This window comes from Scardinius erythrophthalmus (assembly GCF_964197995.2).
Source record: "Scardinius erythrophthalmus genome assembly, chromosome: 21".
NCBI lineage: Eukaryota > Metazoa > Chordata > Actinopteri > Cypriniformes > Leuciscidae > Scardinius > Scardinius erythrophthalmus.
The window spans coordinates 30,700,415-30,724,877 of NC_138241.1; the positions used below are offsets into that span (position 1 = coordinate 30,700,415).

Below are 24,463 nucleotides of genomic sequence, written 5' to 3' on the forward strand. Positions count from 1 at the left end.
ATAATGTTGGTTATTTAAGGCAGGACAAAAACTAAATGTAGTTAACCTGACAAAACTTTATCTAGCAGGAATGACTAAATTAATTTAAATTCATACAACAAGATTACAACAAATTATTTCAAACTATTTCGATTTTGTTGGAAAAATGTAATTCAATTTCGTGGAAAACCTTTCCTTAATTTAATTAAGTTCGTTCAACAGATTATTTTTTTGAGTGCAGCATTAGCATGTGGGTTACCATTATTTTCTTTGAGTTGACATGATATCCGACTTTGGTCTGGTTATTCTAAGTGCAGACTGCAGAGAGTGCAGAGAGACTGTGGGTGAGCAGCTGAAGAAACAGCTGAAACAGATGATAAAACTGAAATAATATGCCCTGCTAGATTTCAGTCACCAATGGATGGGGTGTGGAGCTGCTTTAATAAATGAGAAAAACATATCAATCAACAGATAATTTAAAAGGAAATTGTCTTCAATATTTGATGGTGTAAACACATGACCGTCTACTTGTGAGGATTCGATAAACAACCTTCAGTTTGCCAGCCATGAGCATACATCATAGCATAGGGGAATTTATGCTTTAGCAGCCTAGTGACATTTTAGATAGACGTTACCAATTAAGGAGCGAGTGATCTTCCAAAACTTTTTTTTTCCTTACCCTTAATCACTACGGTAATCAGTGCAGTTAGGCAAATTTATATTCTAGAGCTGTCTGGATTTAGTAGCTTTTCATAAATACGTTTATTTAGCACAACATCACATTTACTGCACATTGATTCGTTTCACAAAATAATGTTTATATTGGTAACAATACCAATCGCTGTAAACCAGTCACCACTTTGCTATATTTGCCATAAAGGCCTAAATAGCCCACTAACCAAGTTATAATAGTGTTCTGTTTGTTTACCTTATCTTATACAAAGAGCAATCGTTGTCAGTATTGCCACACTTTTGTAATGTTATTTAAAGCGACTTTTCAACAAATCAACAAAAGTGATATTAGAGATTTGGGAGTTTGATGTCGTTAGTGTCATTCCAATTCACACTGAAATGATGATCATCATCATCATCACCTGTGCTCTTCAAGACATCAGATTCATCCGCGCAGAACAACGGAGTCGAAGCACCACTCACTACATAATAACAAAACAATTTTCCTTCGCTTGAGTGCAAAGTCAGTAGACGAGGCGAGAGGCTCGGGATCGCGCATGCAGGTCTCAGTCACGTCACTGGATTTCGCGGTAAATCCGACCTGGAGCCTTCACATAGAAATAGGAATACTTGCTTTCAGAGGTAATAGCAAAACCCACCAAGTGGATAATTTTAATGTGAGATTACAACCCCTTCCCACACAGACAATAAAAAAAGGATTCATTTTAGTAGAAAAACTACACATAGCCCCTTTAAAAATGGAGATGCGTGTTTAAGAAGAAATACAAAAAAACAGTTTAACCTGATCTGAGTTTGAGCTTTTAATTGTTTGTGTAGGACTATTAAAAACACTACCGCCATGCACTTATGAGAAAGTTTCTCAACTAAGATGTGGAATATACAAATATCACATTATCATCGCCAATGCCTTTTTTTTTTTTTTTTACAATGCATATAATATGGTCTGATTAGATTTAAAGCGTCAACCACAATAATTCCACAAAATTCTACATAATAATAGTGAAACACATTTACCAAATCATCTTGTTAGAATACAAGACTATAAATTATTCACAAAGGCAGGAAAACATTCCTTATCGCTCATATTTTAAGGCATACTGTCGCTATCAAACAGTGCAATCATCATTCCCACTTCAAATCAAATGAAGTGTGTTTCTTTGGATTAGCTGTTTGGCATGATGAAGGACAGACAGGAGAAGGTTGTACCAGGCAGGCAGTTTGTGTTAACTGCTGCTTCAATCTGATTAAAGAGAGCATGCTCTTTATTCCCAGCATTCCCAATGCTCTCTTTCAGCTCTGCCAGTCGCTGTAGTATAATATGCCTTTCCCTGCCTCTTATAATTCCTCGGAAGTACAGCACAGCTGAGAGATGGCTTCTTCTGGAATGGGCGAAACATTCGTTGAATCAAAGAAAAATTATTGTTTGTTAAATTGCAAACGTTATCAGCAGCACATAATATGACTCGCACCTAATGTCTGGATAGTTTTCAACCAGTGGCTGTAGGTTATGTTTTACATCACTTTTTCTGCACCCAATGATCTTGCTCAGCTGGTCCCCGACTGGATGGAGCCATTCTGAGGTCGAATTCTATACAGAGAATGATGCAGGAAGGAATATGTTAGCATGTTTTAAAAACCCTTTGTAGAGAAAACCAAGTTTTTAATGTTGTTTTTATATGTCTATGTGGTGTTTTTATTTATTTTTTAAGACAAACCATGTGCAAATTTATCAGTCAAAACCATTGCTGAGTATATTTTTCAGATGATATGAAAAATCGGGTACATTTATAGCGGGTGAATTATGTATATGATGTATATTACGATGTTATGATGAACTATATGCCTTTTCCCACTGACGTTCTGAGTTATTCAAAGCGTTTCTAATGATACTGATGTTTAGAAGCCAGCTGTCTGAAACATGGTTTGTGTAACATTAGCAACACATTATTAGCTGTCTGAAAACGTAGTCAAGCCAAAAGCTAATCATATCAATTACCGTTATGTCCGACGAAGAGAGGAATACATAAAATGCATTACCATTCTGATACATCGACTTTAGACAACCCTGTATAATTCACCCTTCCACTTCTTCTGAATCAGTTTCTGGTTCAAACATACAGTATATGGCTGAATTAAACCAGTATTTACACTTGCCACCATAAAGCGTTTACTACAGTAAAGTTGACTGAGTGGTTCAGGTAGTCAACGAGCTGGGATTGAGTGGAGGCGGGTATAATTAGCATATTCATGGGTCCGCATACATTAAATGAAGCAAGGGTGTAGTTATATTCTAGCTATTTTAAAGCATGAAGAAATTATTTTAAGGGATACAATTATTGAATGTATATCGGACATTAAAAAGCACTGGTTTTTCAAGTTGCATTATGGGGATTGTACCATTTCTTGGAAAATCTCCTTCAGTTCCTCCCACTGATTTGCGATCTTAATGGCAGCCGTCTCATTCTTCCTGTTTTTGCACGAGTAGTTATTCTTCATCAGCTGAGAAACATATTCTTTCACCACAAAAATGTGAGCTTCATTCACAAAGACCTTAAGTTGTATAAAAAGATGCAGGAGAAAGCCCAGAAAAGAGAGATTTTACAATAAATACAAATGGACGGGCAGTGTAAACAGTTCACTAATGTGACATGAGAGCTGTGCCACAGTGGTTAGGATACTTGCACGCTGCTCTACGCGGTCAAGTGTGTATTGTTTGTGTATATACTTGAACAAAACTGGTCGAAGTCTCACCTGTTTAGGGTTTGGGCTCATGTATTTGGTCTGTTCAGAAAGATTCTTGGTTCTTTCGATCAGCTGTGAAAAGTCTTCATCAAATGAAAACCATTTTCCTGTCATTTGTCTCCTGAGGAAAGGCTACAAACAGAAGCTCTTAATATTCACTCACTCAACTATCAAAAATAGACATTCAACTAATATTAAATTCCAGATGCATATTCACAGACACTATGACTGAATTCAGGGATTTATTTACCTACTTTTAGAATTCTGCACAATATAGTGTTTTATATTATTTTTTGTATTAAAATAAACAAGTAGTTCATAGAAGGTCAACATCAAGTCAGTTTGCCTGTTGTCTGAATGGTTCTTAAATTTATCTGGTGTGTATCTCAAACTATTGCCATTGTTTAACAAGTATTGTTAACGATGTGTGGTTCAGAAGCTCACACCTTGACATCCGTTTTGAAGCGCTCCAGCACAGATTGACTCAATTTGGTGGTCAGTCCATCTATTTCCCTTCGAACCAGCTCTAGCGGAATCGGGCAGCTGTCCTTAAAGCTCTCCATGTGCTCTCTGGAGAAAAAATATTGAAATTATAATTGCTTTTCAGCACTTGTAATGTCAGCTGTCCAAAAGAGAACAATCTAAAAAGTTTATAAAAACACCCACATAAGAACATTTATCTATCTTGCTACATTAGCTATGTTTCCATCCAAAGTTGTGAATTTATCTTGTGCAATTTATCCTGAGGAATTGGCGCAAAACATCTGTAATAAAAATAGAAGCTGCTGAAATCGGGGAAGCCACTGTGGCTCTTTTATCCTGCGTAAACCAAATCATTCTGATGGCAGACTTTGGCTCAGGCATTTATTTATTCACTTCTTGGAGTTTACATGTTGTGTGTTTACATGATATCCCATAATGCGCAACCTTTTTAGTGCATAAAAAGAGATAATTTAATTCACATACACTAAAAACATACAAATACATCTGATCAGAAATAAATTATTGACAACTCATTGGTGTATGCTGACTATTGCTCAAAGTTTGGGGTCTGAGATTTTGTAGTTTTTGAAGTCTCTTATGCTCATAAAGGCTACATTTAAAATACAGTAATATTGTGATTTTTTATTAGAACTTCAAATAATAACTGTTTTCTATATTAATATATTTTAAATTTTAATTTATTCCAGTGATGGCAATGCTGAATTTTCAGCATCATTACTCCAGTTACATGATGTCACATGACCCTTCAGAAATCATTCTATTATGCTTTTTTTTCAGGATTCTCTGCTGGATACAAAGTTCAATAGAACAACATGTATTTTTTGGTAATAATTTTAAAAAGTGGTCAAATACATTTAAAGTCTTTACTGTCACTTTTGATCAACTTCATGCATCCTTGCTAAATACAAGTATCTATTTATAAAAAAAAAAAACTTACTGACCCCAAACTTTTGAACATTTGACAAACGGATTGGGTTACAGCTTATAAACTTAAGGGATTCTGGTTGCCTTTTCAGCTAACAACAAAGCACACAAGAGGATGAATTTAGGTCATAATAATGAACACCTCGATACAGTATTTTCTGCTTTATAATATTTAAGAAATCATCAATAACTCATTTCTATCTAAAATCTCTTAATTTTATATATTTTTTAGTTAGAACTAAAATGACTTTTAGTGGTTTAAGTTTTAGCCACACACATCTAGGGGTTTCCAGTGCAATTTAACATTCCCCAGTGACAGGGACTTCCCCTGCCAGCTCCCTGACTGGCTCTATGCAACATGAATTCCTGGAAATCACGTGATTCTGTTATGTGTTATTATTATTTTTTTGCATGGCTTAATGGCATTTAAGGCTTCTTCTTTGGCTTAAAATGATGACAGGATCAAAAAGCTGGAATGAACATTCTGCCATTGAGATGAATGTGAAAGTAAACGAATAGCTTTCTCCAACCCTTGGCTTTGTATTCACATAATCTTTCTGAAGAGATAATATTAAATTTGAAACTAGACTTATAAAGTCATATATTATTTCTACTCCTCTCAAACACGTGTGTAAAAATTGATTCAATGAAAATTACAATTTACTTTTGGGTTGAATGTTGTGTAAATGACCTACTTTAGGGCACTAAAACTGTTGATGTAGCTGATGTGATACTCTGCCCAGAGAGATGAGTTAGACAGAGGACTGCTCCACTCAACAAACGCTGACTCAAACCTTCAGAGACAAATAACGAAAGTCAGTGATCCCGAGAAATAAAAATAAAAATGTTTATCAAAGATAACATGATTTGTCAGATATCATTGAGGGAATGTGTTAAATATGGGAATGCATTAAATGGGATGTGGTTTTAATCAAGTCTATGAGAAAGCCACATGAATAGAAAGTGAATCTGGAGATTTGGAGCCAGATTACAGGGGGGTAAAAATGACTATGCAATGGTGACAGCATCATTATTTTTATTTTTACACAGAGATTGGTAGGTTTATTAGTTAAATATGTTGACTTTAGCAATCTTTGTTTCTTTATATGCCAGACAGTTCAAAAATAGGAAAAAGCACTTTCTGTGATTTTTGCCCAAAGTTGTATTTTTTGTATTATAAAAAATACAACACAACACAAAAAGTGCTGTTTCCCACTTTACCTAAATAGACCTACTGATGCTGCCATCTTTCTATTGTCATTTTAACCCCCTGCATTCTGGCTCAATTTTTTTTTAAATCTACATTTCAGTCAGGGACTTCTGGATGAGTTGACACAGAATGACACTATGGTAACATTTTTTAATCCAATAATAACTGATATAAGATATAACAATATTAAGTGAAATTTTTGAAAAATCAGTTTCTCAGCACATAAAATATATACAACAGAGGCTTTAAAGGTCCCATTCCATGGATTATTTTATTATTTTATGTTTCCTGGGGTGCCCTTATAATGTTAGTATGTTTTTTAGATCAAATTTTTTTATAATTTAGAAATAAAAGGCATTTTTCCTAGCCTGATTTCATCCCCTGATTTGAACGCTCTGTTTGAAGGGGCGTGTCTGCTGAGAGACTTCAATGTAAACGCCCTCTGCTGTGATTGGCTGACATGCTTGCATATGAAATATCTGGCATTACATGTGGAACTATCTGGAAAACTTTTACTATTGCAGCTATTATATGTTTTTACTATTACAGCTATCGGGATTAACGAATCGTGAGAAGTTTTTTAAGTATTTAGATCTATTTCAATCACATAAAAGGTTGCAGTGATGAGCATTGAGCAGATGACAGCCTGTTGATCGTGTGAATGAAGATCTTATCATTGCAACGCAGTTTCTGCACTCACTAATGATTTCACCAATGCAAACATGAGGTATATAAATACAGTAAGAGATTCGTTGTGCAGTGTAACAGCGTCATTGATTTCATAACGAGTTTTGGCAAGTGTCCAGATAAACTCGCGCTGTGTGATTGACAGCTTGGGCGATTGGAAAGGGATTGTTCTTTGATCGCTTTCTGTATATTAATCAGTTTAAGTAAGATTATTTTCATCCTACTAAGAGAAACGATGTGAAGTTGATCGCTACTTCCATAGTAAATCACTACTTACCGCTTGCTGGAATATAGTTGAAATTGTCCCCTTCGTCAGTATGAAACGCTGAGAGAAGCCTGCTTAATATTATCCCAGGTTAGAAAAACAGTCCGTGGTGAAATGGACAGAGCAAACTAACAACTTCGAATTAAGCTTTTGCGGTATCCGTTTATAGATAAACATCAAACACGTCTGTTGACATTTCGCCATCAATACGCCTGTATTCCTGTGGGCGGAGGTTAGTCAAAACACGGTTTTAATGACGTCAATTTTTAATGAGAAGGAAGTCGAGGGGTGTAGTCCAATCCAGCCGTTTTTTGTAGGCGACTTCTGTTAAATAAAATATCTCGCTTGGCATTGAACTTTGAGCTTTATAATTTTACAGATATTATTTATACTCTAACAACAACATTACACACTAACTAAAGTTTGAAACATGGGATCACGAAGAACGGGACCTTTAAGAGCTTACTTTCAAAACATACTTTCAGTTAGCATGTTAGTTCTTTATCACAAACCTTTTCGGAAAGGTCTTCAGTTCCTCCAAACAGGATCGGACAACCTTCTGCTCAAGGTTCACATCAATTCTTCTGGATCCTTGTACATGCCCTTTAATATTCTGGGAAAGAAAACATAAATGTGTTTTTTTTTTTCCTTGTGTTGTTTTATAATTACAGTGAGCCCAAAAACATTTGGACACTTAAACCACTTAAAATGTCTGAATGTCACCGAACTAGGAAAAGTTTTTTTAAACCAAGTGGCATTTGCAAACAAATGATACTAGAATGTATAATTATATAATTATAGAACAATATATATTATAACATATAATATGTAGCATAGTTTAGCACATTACTCAAAATGCAAAATGCTGACATTATTGACTCACCCTCATGTTGTTCAAAACATACAAGACATTATAAGTTTAATGTTTTTCTGTCCCTCCACTGAAAGTACAGTTAACCAAAACTTAGAAGATCCAAAAAGGTTAAAAAGGCACCGTAAAACGAACCCATATGAATTGAGCAGTTTAATCCAAGACATGTAAAGAGATTTGCTTGCTCAATACAGTAACAGATTTTATTTAAATTAACAGAATTTTCATTTTTGGATGAAAATTTGGATTTATCCCTTTAACTATGAACTTGTTTCACTAACTTTTAATATGTAAGTGTCAAAATGTTTTTTTTTTTTGTTTTTTTTCATAACTATACCTATTTTTTATCACTTAAAACTGAACAAAGTTCTTTGTGTGAAATGATTTACTAGCAAAGTGTGATTGTGTTATCTTTCTTTAAAATAAATGTCACTTGGTGTGTAATATCGCTAATACATTTTTAAGCGTAGCTCAACTGTTTGAATTAGTTTTGGGGCCACTATAAGTTAAGAAAAAGGCCCTATACTGCCCTCTTTTGGTAAACACATTCCACTGTGACTGTGGCCATTTAAATGGGAAATCAAAGGACTTCCTATTAATAAATATTACTGCCATAATTTGACTTCCATTTAAATCTGAGGGAAGGCGAGCTACTTATGAAAGTGCAGGCTCACCGTCCAGATGTCCATGTCAATGTGTGAGCTGTAGATTCCCTCTTCAATGTTTGGTTTCCTCTTTTCTGTCCACATTTCCTCATTCTCCAACTGAATAATTCTGTCAAGTGATGTTCTTAAGTCAGCCTGTTAAAAGCACAGAAGTGGACACTGAATTCAGACTGTTAGCTACTAGCGTTATCTCAGATGACAGATGTGCTTGTATGCTACCTGTAAGCGACTGCAGTATTTAACTTTAATCAGGTTAAGGGAGTCTTTGTCCAGCGGAAGCACTCTCTGATCTTCCTTCAGCTCTGGCTGCAGAGAGCAGCTTCCCATTATCTTCTCACTATGGAAAAATCAGTTAAATACAGTTTTAGTTACAGTTATATCATAACCCTTGAAGTAACAGAACAGTCACATCTATAATCACAACTCTCATAATCTATCATAGTACACGTGACTCAACTCTTAACGGCGCATCCTTTAAATGTATGGTTGTGAAACCAACTTTACAATGAATCTCAGCAACTGGTACACACATAAGTATCCATATAAGGTCTGAAGAGGACTGGAATAAATCACGATGTGCTATTTATCAAACTGAAGTTTTGGGTCATTAAAATCACATTGAGACCACTAGACCTTTAGCGATTTGAGAAGTGGATGTTTGGAACATTGAAAGATCATATGAAGAGCCTCTGGTTGACGCAGTACATCAGTCTTTTACATTTACATTTACATTTAGTCATTTAGCAGACGCTTTTATCCAAAGCAACTTACAGATTAGGACTAAGTTAAGCGAGTCATCATGAAGAGGCAAAAACAACGCAAGAAGTGCTCAAAATACGAAGTTCAGGCATTATTCAGAGTAGCATAAGCCCGGTAAGCGAGGTTTTTAAAGGGAAAGGGAAGGGGTTTTTTTTATTATTATTTTTTTTTTTATTGGCTTATGTGAATCCACATCAGGTTTGACATCAATGACATCATGATTCTTTGATTAAATACCACTGATGCCAATTCAGATATGGTGTTCCAGTGAACAATGACTAAAGATTGTCATAAAAAATGTATTGCAAAGCTTCAGAATTTGAATATACACTACTGTTCAAAGGTTTTATTATCAGTAAGAATTTTTTTTTTTTGTGAAAGAAATTAATCTTCAGCAAGGTCCCATCAGCAATGTGACAGTAAAGGCATTTATAATGTTACAAAAGATATCCATTTCAAATAAATGCCATTCTTTTGAACAGCACATCATTCATGATAATAAGAAATGTTTTTAAGCAGCAAATCAGCATGACACTGTGACACTGAAGACTGGAGTAAGGATGATTAAAAATCATCTTTTTCATCACAAGGAAAAATTACATTTTAAAATATATTAGAATAAAAAAACAGTTCTTTTAAATTGTAATATTTCAAAATATTACATAAATGCAGCCTTGTTGAGCTTAAGAGACTTCTTTCAAAAACATAAATAAATGCTACTGAACCCAAAGTTTTGAATGGTAGTGTACTTTTATGATACATTGTATGATAATGTATGATACATTATGGTGCATTTTTGTTCTTTCCAGACTTGAGTTCCCCATTCACTTTCATTATATGGAACAAACGGCCAGGATATTCTTTAAAAAAAAATTAACTTTTGTGTATCAAAAGAGTAATTAATACAGGATTGGAACAGCATGACTTAAATAACAATAACAACAGCAAGAAAATGGTAGAAATACCTACCTTGGGTAGCGATGAATAATGAAATCTAGAAGAGCATAGTAATCTTTCAGCTCTGTCACCTTTTCCAGAAGTCTCTTTAAATGCTCTCCTACAGCCTCATGATGGCAGGACACATAGGTTTCAAACACTTTAAATTCTGCTGGATATGAACACAGAAGTTCAGTCTTCACTCTCTCCAAATCCTCCACCACAGCTTTACCCAGAAGCCCCAGATGCACTGCCAACCAGGAAGCGTTCTGCTCGCGGCTGTCCAGGTGAACTTTCTTCAGAGCGTCTCGAACCCCGTCTCGTACCGCATCCCTCCATGCTTCCCTCCATCCCGGCATCGCTCCTGGTTCTCCCTGTCTCTTCTCTTCCTCCAGGATAATTTGTGCAACATACACCAGCTGCTCTTTATCGCGCAAGGGCAGAGTACTGGAGTTGCGTACAATGATTGACATTTTTTTTCTTAGTGTGCCATAGAGCAAACTGAGGTCTTTCTCTTTATGGACTAGTTCGATGGGACAGTCTTCTTGATCTAGAGCTTGATGCTCGCGCTGTAGCTCCAAACTTAGAGACAGTAGATTCACATAGGCATCCTCTAAAGCTTCCGTCTCTATCAGTTTGTTAATCTCCATTACTGCAGCAAATAACACAGTACAGAGGGAGAATAGAGGAGGGAAAAAGCAAAACATTAGTAAACGGACGACTGCATGAGTTGTGTCATAATACAGGAGCTAACACACTTGAATGAACAGCTATTATATTTCAATCAGGAATGATCCTCTGTCTAGATCTAAACATGATTAGCTCATGCTTTCCAAAATGTCCCAATCATGTTCTGTTTACCATAGATTAGCAATTGAAGGGATTCTGATTATAATCTTATGATGTGGTCAGGGGAATGTTGCCATATGTGAAGTACTTTACAGATAAATATATATATATATATACACACTACCGTTCAAAAGTTTGGGGTCAGTAAGATTTTTATGTTTTTAAAAGAAGTATCTTCTGCTCACCAAGACTGCATTTATTTGATTAAAAATACAAACAAAAACAGTAATATTGTGAAATATTATTCCAATTTAAAACAACTGTTTTCTATGTGAATATTCCTGTGATCAAAGCTGAATGTTCAGCATCATTACTCCAGTCTTCAGCGTCACATGATCCTTCAGAAATCATTCTAATATGATGATTTGATGCTGAACATTTATGATTATTATCAATGTTGAAAACAGTTATTTACATTTTTATTTCATGATGCTATGATGAATAGAAAGTTCAAAAGAACAGCATTTATCTGAAATCTAAAGCTTTTGTAACATTAAACACTACCGTTCAAAAGTTTGGGGTCAGTAAGAATTTTAATTGTATTTTTGGGGGAAATAAATAAAATAAATCAATACTTTTATTCATCAAGGATGAGTTAAACTGATCAAAAGTTACAGTAAAGACATTTATAATGTTGGAAAATATTCTATTTTAAATAAATGCTGTTCTTTTGAACTTTCTATTCATCAAAGAATTTTGAAAGAAATTTGTACACAACTGTTTTCAACATTGATAATAATAATGAATGTTTCTTGAGCATCATATTAGAATGATTTCTGAAGGATCATGTGACACTGAAGACTGGAGTAATGATGCTGAAAATGTAGCTTTGATCACAGGAGTAAATGATAGTTTAAAATATATTAAAAATAGAAAACAGTCCTTTTAAATTGTCATAATATTTCACAATATTACTGTTTTTTTATAGTTTTTTTATCAAATAAATGCAGCCTTGGTGAGCAGAAGATACTTCTTTTAAAAACATTAAAAAATCTTACTGACCCCAAACTTTTGAACGGTAGTGTATATATATATGTATATATATATATATATATATATATATATATATATATATATATATATATATATATATATATATATATATAATAACATTCATTGAGTCCTCTTTAAGCCAGGTTTACAAAAGAACAGATGTGCTAAAAACCAGGAATAAAACATCTAGTCACAGTACTCACCTGTGCCATATATTATTGTTTTTCTTTTCCATTAAAATGACAAACAAGTATACACTACAATTCGAAAGTCTGTGGTGAGTAAGATTTTTTAATGTCTTTGAAATAAGTCTCTTATGCTTAGGCTGCATTTATTTGAACAAAAATACATAAAAAAATGTAATTTATTCCTATGAAGATCCTGACTCCAGTCTTCAGTGTCACATGATCCTTCAGAAAGCATTCTAATATGCTGATTTGCTGCTCAAGAAACATTTTTTATTGTTATCAATGTTGAAAACAGTTGTGCTGCTTTATATGTTTGTGGAAACCATGATAAAAAAAATTTGTTTAAAAGAACAGCTTTTATTTTAAATAAAAAACTTATGTAACATTATAAATGTCGTTATGGTCACTTTTGATCAATTTAATGTGTCCATATTGAGTATTTTTTCAAAAAAGTATCTCAAACTTTTCAGCAGTAGTGTACAGTGTGGGTAGGTGTTGTGCAGTGTGACAGGCTAGTATTCACCATATAAGATATGGTGAATATCTTTTTTGTTGTTGTTTTTGACCTCTTATCAGTTCAAGACTCATGACTGAACATGAACCGAACTCTTATCAATGAAGATTCATTGCTTGAATTCACAGGAACCCAGACAACATAAGGGTAGCCCCCAGCCCCCATACAGTGCAAATAACAACTTGTTTTGACCTACTATATTTTAGCAAATGAAATATACATTTAGTAAAACAAGACCTAAAAGTAAATGGTATAAAAAACATGCTAACCAGTCACAATGTCATGATATTGAAAAATTCTTTGTCAACTACCTAGAGATGGTACACACAATACTTGTGTGATAAACACTCACCTGACAGAGGCACATGTGGTATCTCAGGCAGAGTATAGGTGTCTCTGAGCTCCAACACTCTGTCTATGCTCTTCACACTATCCGACCTCTGCTCTTCAGATAAAATGGCCTCTGTGACAGGTTGAAGTGGTTCCTGTTTCTGTTTTTTAGAACTCAGACCCAAACTCTGCCTGATCGATGCGCCCCTCTTTGCCAATGTACCCATTCCAACTGCAGAATCTGAGAATAAAATGAACAGTTACTGGAGATGATTCATGTTATTATGTGTAACATTCAATTGAGCAAATGTTCTCAAACAAACAAAAAAAACATGACCATGTAATATGAAAGATGATTTTACCCTAAATTTGCCCCTTTTAATGAATAAAAATGTATAGTTCAAAGAAAACATCTGATCATCGAACATCTCAAATGTACACTTACAATGTCTTTGTGTACCTTATGTATCTTAAAAAAACGTAATGATAGAACAAACAGGATATAAAGATCAGGAGGACATATTTTTTGTTCTTGTGACTGTTCTATTAATTGTAGGAATAAGGAAGGCTAGATCTCCCAAAAGGTATAACGTAATAATCTTTCTGCATTGTTTGCTACATTTACTATCAACACATCCTGTAATGACATATTTAACTTGTCTAGAGGTGAATCTAGTGACATGCAAAGACAAGTCACCTGACTTAGTTCTGGAAAGAGGAGCTTTTTCTGCCTTGGGACTCTGAAATGAAGATTGTGAAGTAGATCCTCTGCTCAAGCCTGAAAAAGAGAAACATGCAAGGAGCAAATCCAAAGTAAATAAAAAAGCCTTATATGCAACTATCTGTTATACAAGTTAACAGGCTAACATGGTTCCTTATGATTAGGATCTTCTATAGACAATGCTGCTTTTGCCTACCAGAAGTTAAGTTAAACCAGCACTGTTTACTCTATAAGTACTATATATTCTGCTTTTCCCCTTATAACTTTGACCTTGGGAAGACATTGTCACTAAAAAACAACAACACTTTTTCATCACATTATGGATACACTTACTTGGCGAGGACGGCGGTCGTAACAGAGAATTTGAGATTTGGCTTTGGTCGCTGTCTGTGTTCTCTGACCTTTTGTTTTTCAATGTCATAGGACTGACTGCTTTCAAACTCGCTCTGAACGTCTTCATAAGTCCAAGACTCTTCTCCTTGACCGGACTTTCCATCTGTTTTCCATCATTTTTCATACCCTTTGTTGCGTCCTCACCCCATTCTGGTGGGTCATTAACCTCATTTCCCCCATCTACTTCTTCTTTTCCAGTTTCTGCCATTTTACCATGCGTCAGTCGGATCAAGCTTGAAGAAAATATGTCAAGAACTTTAAAGAAATGTTGAAATATTGTGCCAAAAAACAATACAAGGTTTGATAGTGTTAACCACTGGAGCCGAGTGTGAGAATGAACAGTTGAATCTATCAGCAGGTACATCATGATTTTTTTTTTTTTTTTTTTTGTTTACTGACAACATGACTTTTTTTTCTCACTGGATTGGAATCATGTAGAAGGCGTACATGTTGTCAAAACAACAGAAAGACATGAGCTCATATTCAGATCATTCACATAGGGTGAATAATAGGACACTCTTAACCTGACATTACACTTTTATGGAAAGCTTAGGATGTCTCTTATACCTTAGTTAAAAGCAAAAACAAGCAATACACAAATATTGGGAAGAACATTCAAAGGCCAGATTTTTTTAAGGCAATGCTGGTTAAGTGCGTAACATGTATTGTCTAATTTTCCTGTCCATGCTCATTTTTTAAAACATAAAATTGTGACTAAGTTACCTTTTTTTTTTTATAGCCCTAAACAACATTTAAAATGTCTTTCATCTTCATTCCTGCCTTCATTTTCGACATTAGATTCTGAAGTAGGCTAAATTTAATTTCACTGCACTAGCCTACTGTAAACACTGTATTATATAATGCACTCCATTGACATTTAAAGAATTTTATTGGTGTAGAAGTTAATAATAAACTGATAACTTTAAATTATTTGATATGCTCCCCAATTTAACAGTATCACCCTGTCCAACTTTAAATTATTAGGTAGTAGGCTAACCATTCTCAATGTAGCTTAGGCTAATGGACGCATGTCGTATGTTTCTTACACCAAAAGATGACAGGTTCTTAGAAACCATCTCTGAGTTAGGAAGAAATGTCTCCTTTATAATACCAAAAGCAACACCATTGTCAGTGATTGGTGCTTTAGAGAGCGAAATACAGACCGCGCATTCTTTCTAAACGTATCGACCCTTTCAGTTTGTTTCACTGACCACAGCTCGGCATTATCTCAATGGAATCTCGTTAAAATTATTCATTACATTAATGTAACATCAGTTGTAATCTTTGATGACACTTATGTCTGTTATTGGCACAGCTATAGAGATATCAGCGATTAAAGGTCGCGGAAGATAGATGTATTTTAAAGATCAGTAGCCTACTAAAAACACGCTTAAATACAAACGTGACCGTTAGGCTATCATTTTATATTAATGTATAAGGCTGACTATGTTCGTAAACATCGCACTGTGAAACGAACTCACCTTAGATCCGAGTTTCTTATCAAAGTGTGCAACTGCCACTTCCAATGATCTTTTCTGTTAAATAGTGTTGCCTAAAACAAACAAACAGCTGGCAAACGCACTGCACCGACAGGTTCAACAACAAGACTTAACTAATAAATTTCCCGTAAATAGGACACGATTAGAGCAGCGAAAAAACCCTGGTACTCACAACAGATTTCTAGCTGGGATTCACCTTGAAACGTCACTGAATAGGTGCATTGTTAATAATTGAGAGCCCATGAGCTGATACAGGAACTAGCGTCAGATTCAAAAGAGCTCAGATAAAACGATTTTGCCAGAGCAATCACTGTATTCACTGACTTGAGAGTTTTTGAAAAATGATTACACATCACTCTCAGATTCCCATAATCTATGGAAATACAATTGTGCCTAATACTGAGGAAAATAATACAGTGGTTATGCAAAGCATCGTCTGTTTCCTTTATGAGCAAAATATACACAATCACAATACAGCAAGGCATTAGTAGCCTATATATTCAAGTTGCTATATCTGCTTCATCTTGAGTTTTAGCAAACTGGGAAGTAGCATTGACCAATCAGAAGCGAATATATTGCATCTACATGGAAACTATGTTTATGTCTCTTTCTGTTAATTTGTAACTAAATGGATGTGTAAACATTAATGTTAGATTTATTTTTGGCTGCATGTTTTTGCTTGATCCGTTGCATTTTCTCCCTCTCAATGAGATCAAATGCAGATGTTCATGTTGTGTAGAGACATTTGTTATCACTCCAAAGAACATTCTTTCACTGATAAAAGCTGTAGGCAATACTGGTTTTCATAGGTGTATGCGTGTCCTTTCAAGTATACATGAAAGTGAAAGTAAGTTCCCTGGCTTGTAAAGCTCCTCTGAGAAGAAAGGGACGGATATTCCCTGAAAAGGTTTCAGGTAAGAGCTACACATTATTTACTTGACATGTTTTGTGCTTTCTTTAGAGACGACACTAAAATGATTTTGATCATTTGTCGGTGTGATTAAGAGATAGCATTTGTGATTTCTGTTACCATTTAAAAGAACTGACAACCCTTATTTTTCATTCATGGTTTTCATGTTTACTGGCTATCATAATTCTTCTATTCACTATGTAGCCTACCATATTTTTCATAATTCGTCTTTTGACAGTTTTGTTAATCACTGGGTTAGTAACTAGGAAGAGTGTTTGTTTTTTTTGCAGGTGGAAAATTTCATGTTGAGTGAATGACATTATAAAATCTCTGATAATCTTGTAAGATAAAGCACCATATTAAAATGCCTTGAACGGCTGATGTTGCATAATATATTACTTTCATGAGATATTCTAACTTTTCTTTGGTCATGTATTATACAGGATTGTTTAATAGCCATTTGGATAAACAATGGCAAAATCTCCCACTTCTGGTAAGTATAGCATTGTCAGTTGCGTGAAATTAAATAGAATTGAAAAAATAATCAAGTAGCAAATGTTTTATTGCCATACGGCTGGGCCACTGGAAATTATGTATTATGCAAAATACAAGGAACAATTTGTAAAAGTGCAGGTGACTGTACAATATTGTACATATTGCAATTTACGAATAATTGATAGTCGTCTTGATGGGTTAACGAAAAAAAAAAAAAAGAAAAGAAAGCTGAATCCATACGCAAATAGTAACAAAATACAATAACAAAACCACAACAGAGACCTGAGAACAAGGGAACAGAATGAGCAGCACTAAACGTACATCCGGGTAGGTAGGACAAGACTCAACAAGGAACATAAGAAACACTGGGGTTTAAATACTAGAGGGGGTAATACGCAAACAAGACACACCTGGGAATGATCACAGAATCAGCCAGAAAAACTACAAAGGACTACAAAAATGGCACACAAGACAGGAAACAGGAACAGAAACAGTGAAAATGCAAACTAAAAATCCAATTAACAAAACACACAAAACACAAAACCAGGGATAAAGACAACAGACACTGCACAATTGTGGTCTGCTTTCCAGTTTTTCTCCCCATATCCTCACATAATGCTTTAAAACATTAACATTAACTTTTTGTTTTATCTAGTTTTTCATTTCTAATCCCTATCAGCTGTGTTTACTGGAATACGTCTAAAGCTGAGAAATACAACATTCATGTCAAAATAAGGGAAAGCACTTTGAAATATCAATCACCATCAATGATGTTACATATTATACAGTAGCCTTTTAACACATCCATAATATTGCTGATAAATGATTCATCTGAGCTTTTGGGGTTATTTATTGTTTGCTGATAGCAATTTGTTACACTTTTAAGTTTCCTTTTGATATTCAATGGTTGAGAAGGGAGGAGAATAATGCTGTGTAATTGTAATATTGTGTATTGTTTTAATACATCTCTCATTTTTAGAAGAAAAAAATTATTGTTGATTTTGTGCAGTATAGATTTTATAATATTTTCTATGTTTGCACAGTGAAAGAAATCTTTCGCAGGTTTTCCACGATCAGAAAAAGCAAAAAGAAGAAATTTGAAATCAACGACACAAAGATCCCTCAAAAGCCATGCACAGGTGAAGATCTAGTCCATTTGTTGTGGTGGTAATGAAGGCACAAGTAATGCATAATGCTCTATATGATATTATTCATAGCAACACTCTTATTCATTGCCGCTTTGTTTTCACAACAGTTTTGCAGATCACAGATTATATACAAACAGATATGCTGAAGGAGGCCTATCTGAACCTGCTCTCCATGTGCCAGGAGCTCCAGAAAGATTTGAAAGCTGTGGGCGAAGGAGCTCCTACCACAAATCAAGTTAATAAAGAGAGAGATGTCAATAATCTATTTGTGACTCTAAGGAACAAAATGTCTGTCATTGTACGCAACTCCAGTGCTCTGCCCTCATGCAATAAAGAGCTGCTGATGTATGTTGCACAAATTATCCTGAAGGAAGAGAAGAGACAGGGAGAACCAGGAGCGATGCCGGGATGGAGGGAAGCATGGAGGGATGCGGTACGAGACGGGGTTCGAGACGCTCTGAAGAAAGTTCACCTGGACAGCCGCGAGCAGAACGCTTCCTGGTTGGCAGTGCATCTGGGGCTTCTGGGTAAAGCTGTGGTGGAGGATTTGGAGAGAGTGAAGACTGAACTTCTGAGCTCATATCCAGCAGAATTTAAAGTGTTTGAAACCTATGTGTCCTGCCATCATGAGGCTGTAGGAGAGCATTTAAAGAGACTTTTGGAAATGGTGACAGAGCTGAAAGATTACAACACTCTTCTAGATTTCATTATTCATCGCTACCCCAGGTGAGCTTTTTAAAACACATCACACAAATGTCTAAATGCACTTCATTGCATAATACAGTTCAAATTAAATGGTATCTCATTGGTGTTCCACAGTGATCTGAGAGACAAGCAGATAATTCTTATAGCGGAAGAAGACTTGCTAAATAATATAAAGACCTCTTACTGTCATTGCCAAAAGGTGAGCTACTGCAAGGAAAGAGTTTTGGCATTGTAGGTTAAAGGTACACTATGTAACCTTTGGGCCAGTTAAAAAAAATGCAAGCATGGACTAATGCAAGTAGCGGAACAACATTGTGCTTTGGCTCTGTGTGACTGTGCGGATGAATATGTTTCTTTCTCATAACAAAAAAAAGAAGGAGATTATCCTACTGCTCATAAAACATTCACTATTAGGTTTAAGAGAACCAGTTTAGATGGAAAGGATCTCACTAGCTGAGGACATGACTGTAGCTTTACCCATTAGCACACACGTCACCCTCAGTTCTCGCCACCTCCAAAAGCCAAGCCAATGTTGATTCTGTTGATTCTAGTGTACCTTTTAGCAAATACACCACATAGCCTATTTACAATTTGTTTACATCAGTTTGTTTTATCGTGGTACCATATTTGATATCAGGATGACTTTAAATCTGCACTGGCGAATATTATCATAACTGAAAAAGAAGTGTGGACAAAGAAGAAATCTCCCGATAGAACAGATGATGGATTCCTCACTTCAAAAACCTACATGGCCATCTGCCAGGTCAGGACTTAAACTTGTCACTATAGAGGGAGATCCAAAACTTTTATTATTATTATTATTATTATTATAATTTATTTAATGTTTATTTATTTAATTTTCACCTTTGGATTTGTCTTGTTAGCTGATAGCGAGTTATGCTGAGAATCTCGAGAAGATCGATGAGAATCTGGGGAAGTCAGTGGTACGCTTTTGCTTAGAGGAGCTAAATCCATTTCATACAAGGTTTGAGTCACAGTATTATAGATTAACTTGAGGTCATTTCTGCAACTTTCCTTCTCTGACAGTTTCCTTCTCTTTTAGATTTGAAGAAGAGTTTTTGCAACACACCCGCTCTCTGTTGACCTCTGACCTGCTGGACTGCTGTCTATGGATAGAATATCACATCAGCTACATTAACTGCTTCAATTCACTCAAGTAAGTCCATCATGAAAGGAACACTGCCCTTGTGAAAAAGAGTACTTATTATGGAAATAATATATTTTAAAAGAATATACTTAAGTGTGAACTGAATGTAATGTTTTCAGACACTTCATTGTATGTTAATGGCAATTAAATACAAATGTATCATAGTTTAAATAGATATTACACTTTAGAACTTTAGAGTGTTTTTGACCCACTTAAGTGTATGACTTAAGTACATCTTAATGTGCAATTTCAGAATTATTACTTTAATATTGAATAACACACTAGCCTTAAAATTATAATCAAGTATTTTAAATGTGCTTTAGTATGTTAGTCAACATATAAAAGTAAGTGTACTTAGCATTACAAAATTAAAACATGATTATTAAACATAATGAAATAAGTGTCATTATTTCAAAGTGCACTTTTAAAAGTGCACATAAGTGTGTTAAGAAACAATCATGAAAGTGTATGCATGCTTAACCTTCAGAGACTTTGGCCCTATAACAATCTAAGCACATGGTCTAAAGCTCGGGGTGCAAATGCACTTAAGGCGTGTCCGAATCCACTTTTGCTAGTTTAACGACGAGAAAAATGGTCGGTGCGTGATGCATGGTGGTCTAAAGGGGTTGTCCCTATTCTCTTAAAGGGATAGTTCGACCAAAAATTATATTTAACCCATGATTTACTCACCCTTAAGCCGTTCGAGATGCATATGTCAATCATTTTTCAGACGAACACATTTTCAGTTATTTTAGAAAATGTCTTAGATCTTTCAGTGGTTATAATGTGAAGTTATGGGGTCCACCTCCTTCAAGTCCCAAAATGTGCATGCATCCTTCACAAAAGTAATCCATCCGGCTCCAGGGGGATAAACAAAGGCCTTCTAAGGGTAATCCGTGCGGTTATGTCGTAAAAATATACATATTTAAAACTTTATAAATGAAAATATCTTGCTTCCGGCAACGGGAAGCAAGATATTTTCATTTATGCATCAAGGATGCATGCACATTTTGGGACTTGAAGAAGGTGGACCCCATAACTTCACATTATAACCACTGAAAGATCTAAGACATTTTCTAAAATAACTGAAAATGTGTTCGTCTGAAAAAAGATTGACATATGCATCTTGAACGGCTTGAGGGTGAGTAAATCATGGGTTTAATATCATTTTTGGCCGAACTATCCCTTTAATGAGTAATGGGTTTGTTTTGGGCGTCACGTGAAATAAACCAACCAGAGGCATTCCCTTTAAAAGCCAGTTGCACATAGAATAATCTCAGCCACATAGAATAATACATCAGGTTTTATAGGATAAAGACTTGACACATAGAAACCAAATCACCTGCCTAACCCATGACTTTAATATTGTCACCTTCTATTAATATGAAGCAAGCCCCCTCCTTTTCACCCTCTGTTAGTGGCCTATGCAAAAATATCTTGGAACATAGAAAAAACACAAGTAAAGGGTCAAGAGTTCTGTTGATTACTCAATATGTCATGGGACAAGAGAGACAGTATTGATTTTGTTATAGTCAGCACTAGACAATTTTCCATAACTCAAATAGGCAAAAACAGAACGTTTTAGTACAATGTGTTTCCAAGTATTAGAATGTTAGCCCTGGAAAGAGGAAATAAAGTTTATGTTTTATTACTGTTAGAATCATGGTTAGTTTAAAATACAGTTTTATTATTTTATTCATTAATTTTCTACCACACCGCGCACTTTCAGAAACCCTCCACCTTCCCCAGCTCCACCTGGAGCTGCTACGGGTATTTCTCATATGCCATATTGTACAGCAGCAGCATGTCTAAGTTGCTCACAGCAGTGTGTTGTGTATGTATTGGCAGTAGAAAGTCTCGTATTTGCTCTGTAGCAGCAGCAGCGTATAGCAGATCTATTCCGCTTAGACCAAACATATCAACACTGTCATATCCATTACCAGTGCAAACACTCCGAGAGTTGTCATGACAGAAATCTATTTAATCTCAATCTTCTGTGAGTTCCTGTCCCTGTGTCAGTCCTTTGAGACATGCATGTCAACATTTTTTCTTTTCTTACAGAGAGAATCTGCAGTTTTATAGGGAGAACTTTTCAGCTCAGGTGGAGCAGCTGGAGAAAGACGTAGATGGACTGATTCAAAGACTTAGCCAGACCCTGATAAAACATTTCAAAACTGATATCAAGGTGGGCCTTACCACAGATATATACATATAAAATATATTTATATATAAATCTAAAATTCTACCTAGTCAAGAGCATATTACACATCATTTTTTATAGTTGAAGATTACAATATTATTAACTACAATGCAATTTTCCCCAAAGCCTTACATGGATGGTATGATGACAAAAAAATGGCTGAAAACAAATGGAGATTTTAAAGAAGTTACTTATAGAATAGATAATTATCGTGGGCTCTGTAAATCTATGAGAGCTCCATCTGCTCAAGTGAGTCCATGTCATCTACTCAGAGATTCTCTCTAGTGGCTACAGAGCGCCACTTTTAACACAGTGTCTGTATTTGCAGGTTTTCGTGAATGATGTGCACTATTATGTAGCCAAAGAATATGTATCCCAGCTGATGAAGAAAAAGTATTCATGCAAAAAAACCAAGAGCGAAGATGCTGCTGCAAAACTGAGAGAACAATGGAATGAACTCAAGAAACTATTTGAGGACATGGTAAGATCCAGTCTAGCGTTAAATAATGTGGAATAAACAAATGGATTTTTTATGCACTGACAATATTATTCTGTACACAGGGATCATCCTTAAACTGGCTTTATCCGTTGGGAGATTACCTTAGTGACATTATTGGAATGGAAAATGAGAGAAAGATAAAAGATCTGTTAATTCCATTAGTTACTAATTACCCAGACATCAGGTAAGTGTTATAATAACTTTGCATATGCTATATTTTTAAACAATACATGGTTTTGTTCACTTGTCTGATTACATGGAACCAGTTCACTTAATTCTCCCTTACTGTCTCTCCTCGTCTTTAGCAAGAAGCAGTTGTCAGCTGTTCTGTACTTCCGAGACAACAGTTTTAGCTTGGAGAGGCACAATGCTATTAATCAGTTTACTGTGCTTAAACAGGATGCTGGGAACACAAATCAAGATCGCTCCTTCTTCACTGACATCGAGGTACTTTCCTGAAATACAATATTTGTAGATGTGCAATACATTATAATTAATAAAGCAAAACAATTGATAAAGATGACATGAGTGTATTTTCACTAAGTAACACACTTTTATCTTTTACAGTGAGATTACTTTTGGCCATTCTGGACCTTCAGCTGCATTACTTTTGATAATTTTGTTCAAAACCTGTACAGTACATTTTATTGTTAGAATACAGCAGGTATTGTTAGTTTATCTGGTGTAAGGTTGCATGATTAATCACATCTTATCTCTTTGAACTGCTAAAAAAGCACTGATCTGAAAATACAGACAAACCAATATGTTAGAGTTTATTCATCTCCATTACCATATTCTGCTGAAATGAAAGTGAAATACATCCAGTCTGTGTTCCTTCAAAAGGCTGCATGTGCTGTTTGCTGCAATGCTAAATCTGCATGCTAACTTTATCGGGAATGAATTGTAATAAATCCAAATATGAATTTCAACTATGTGGTTTGCGATAGCTGAATAAATGTACAATCTCTGTGCGTTTTTGTTTAATGTTTAAAAACTGGAATCTGGAATTACTGTATTATTACCATTTTTAGCTTCTGAGAGAAGCTTTTTAATGGTTTTACCAGTTTTCATAATGCTGAGAGTGTGTTCATGTAAATTATAAATATATAATAAATCAGGAATGAGGTAAAATAAACTTTGCGTATGAGTTGACATTCTCTTGATTTGTACTTACAGGAAAGTGCAATAATTCTGCTGAAATGTATAAAGTCATTTCTCAAATTATACCATTAATTTTGTAAATGGATTTGAGCAAAATTATTGTGATTAGCAGTTTTTTGTGCAGCCCGAATTTGGTGTATGTTTTGGTTGTTTGTCCTTATACTTGCCAATAGAGGGAGACATTAAACTATAAACAAACAATTTGCATTATCTCATATTGTGTAATTGTTCAAAAAGAGACTTGATGGACTGTTTATCTACTGTGATATCAATCATGAAAATGTGATGTGTAAAACATAATGTCGGACAAAACAGATTGTGTGCCGCACAATATTTACTCCAGGTGGACCCAGCTCTTGGGGGAAAAAATGCTATTGGTTGGTTAGTCATTTTTAGTTATTCTCCCTTCTCGTTTAATGCAAATTTTAAACCTATTTTTAGCCTAAGCTTAATAT

The 24,463-nt window shown here is 35.1% G+C and overlaps 2 protein-coding genes across 3 annotated transcripts; one reads left to right on the top strand and one right to left on the bottom strand.

Moving 5' to 3' along the window:
• Window positions 1-723: 723 nt before the first annotated feature.
• exoc3l4 (exocyst complex component 3-like 4) lies at window positions 724-16,192 on the bottom strand. Of its 2 annotated transcripts, none has more exons than XM_081350686.1 (14): window positions 15,895-16,192; window positions 14,164-14,456; window positions 13,807-13,887; window positions 13,132-13,350; window positions 10,269-10,887; window positions 8,760-8,877; window positions 8,550-8,675; window positions 7,517-7,617; window positions 5,538-5,636; window positions 3,861-3,984; window positions 3,424-3,546; window positions 3,070-3,222; window positions 2,142-2,260; window positions 724-2,051 (listed from the first exon to the last, which is right to left on the bottom strand). In XM_081350686.1, the coding sequence occupies exons 2-14, from the start codon at window positions 14,429-14,431 to the stop codon at window positions 1,835-1,837; spliced, it is 2,367 nt and encodes a 788-aa protein (XP_081206812.1). In that variant the 5' UTR covers window positions 14,432-14,456; window positions 15,895-16,192; the 3' UTR covers window positions 724-1,834. The 2 variants fall into 2 exon arrangements, with proteins under 2 accessions (XP_081206812.1, XP_081206811.1); XM_081350685.1 differs by having other exon boundaries at window positions 15,705-16,002.
• Window positions 16,193-16,557: 365 nt separating this feature from the next.
• LOC308682133 (exocyst complex component 3) lies at window positions 16,558-24,199 on the top strand (the record flags this gene model as incomplete). The annotated part of the gene is made up of 13 exons (XM_081351623.1): window positions 16,558-16,636; window positions 18,171-18,266; window positions 18,383-19,001; window positions 19,095-19,179; window positions 19,618-19,743; window positions 19,865-19,965; window positions 20,044-20,157; window positions 22,210-22,333; window positions 22,475-22,597; window positions 22,677-22,829; window positions 22,910-23,031; window positions 23,153-23,294; window positions 23,415-24,199. 13 exons carry the CDS (start codon window positions 16,558-16,560, stop codon window positions 23,415-23,417), a joined length of 1,887 nt encoding a protein of 628 aa, XP_081207749.1. The 3' UTR covers window positions 23,418-24,199.
• Between the last annotated feature and the right edge of the window lie 264 nt (window positions 24,200-24,463).

Bases quoted from the DNA above. Each gene is read 5' to 3' on its own strand.
- exoc3l4 (XM_081350686.1), bottom strand. From the start codon at position 14,431: ATGGCAGAAACTGGAAAAGAAGAAGTAGATGGGGGAAATGAGGTTAAT. The intron at 7,618-8,549 runs GTGAGCCTGCAC...TTTCTTTCCCAG, and splicing joins TTGACATGGACATCTGGACG to AATATTAAAGGGCATGTACA. The intron at 2,052-2,141 runs GTGCGAGTCATA...CGCCCATTCCAG, and splicing joins GAAAACTATCCAGACATTAG to AAGAAGCCATCTCTCAGCTG.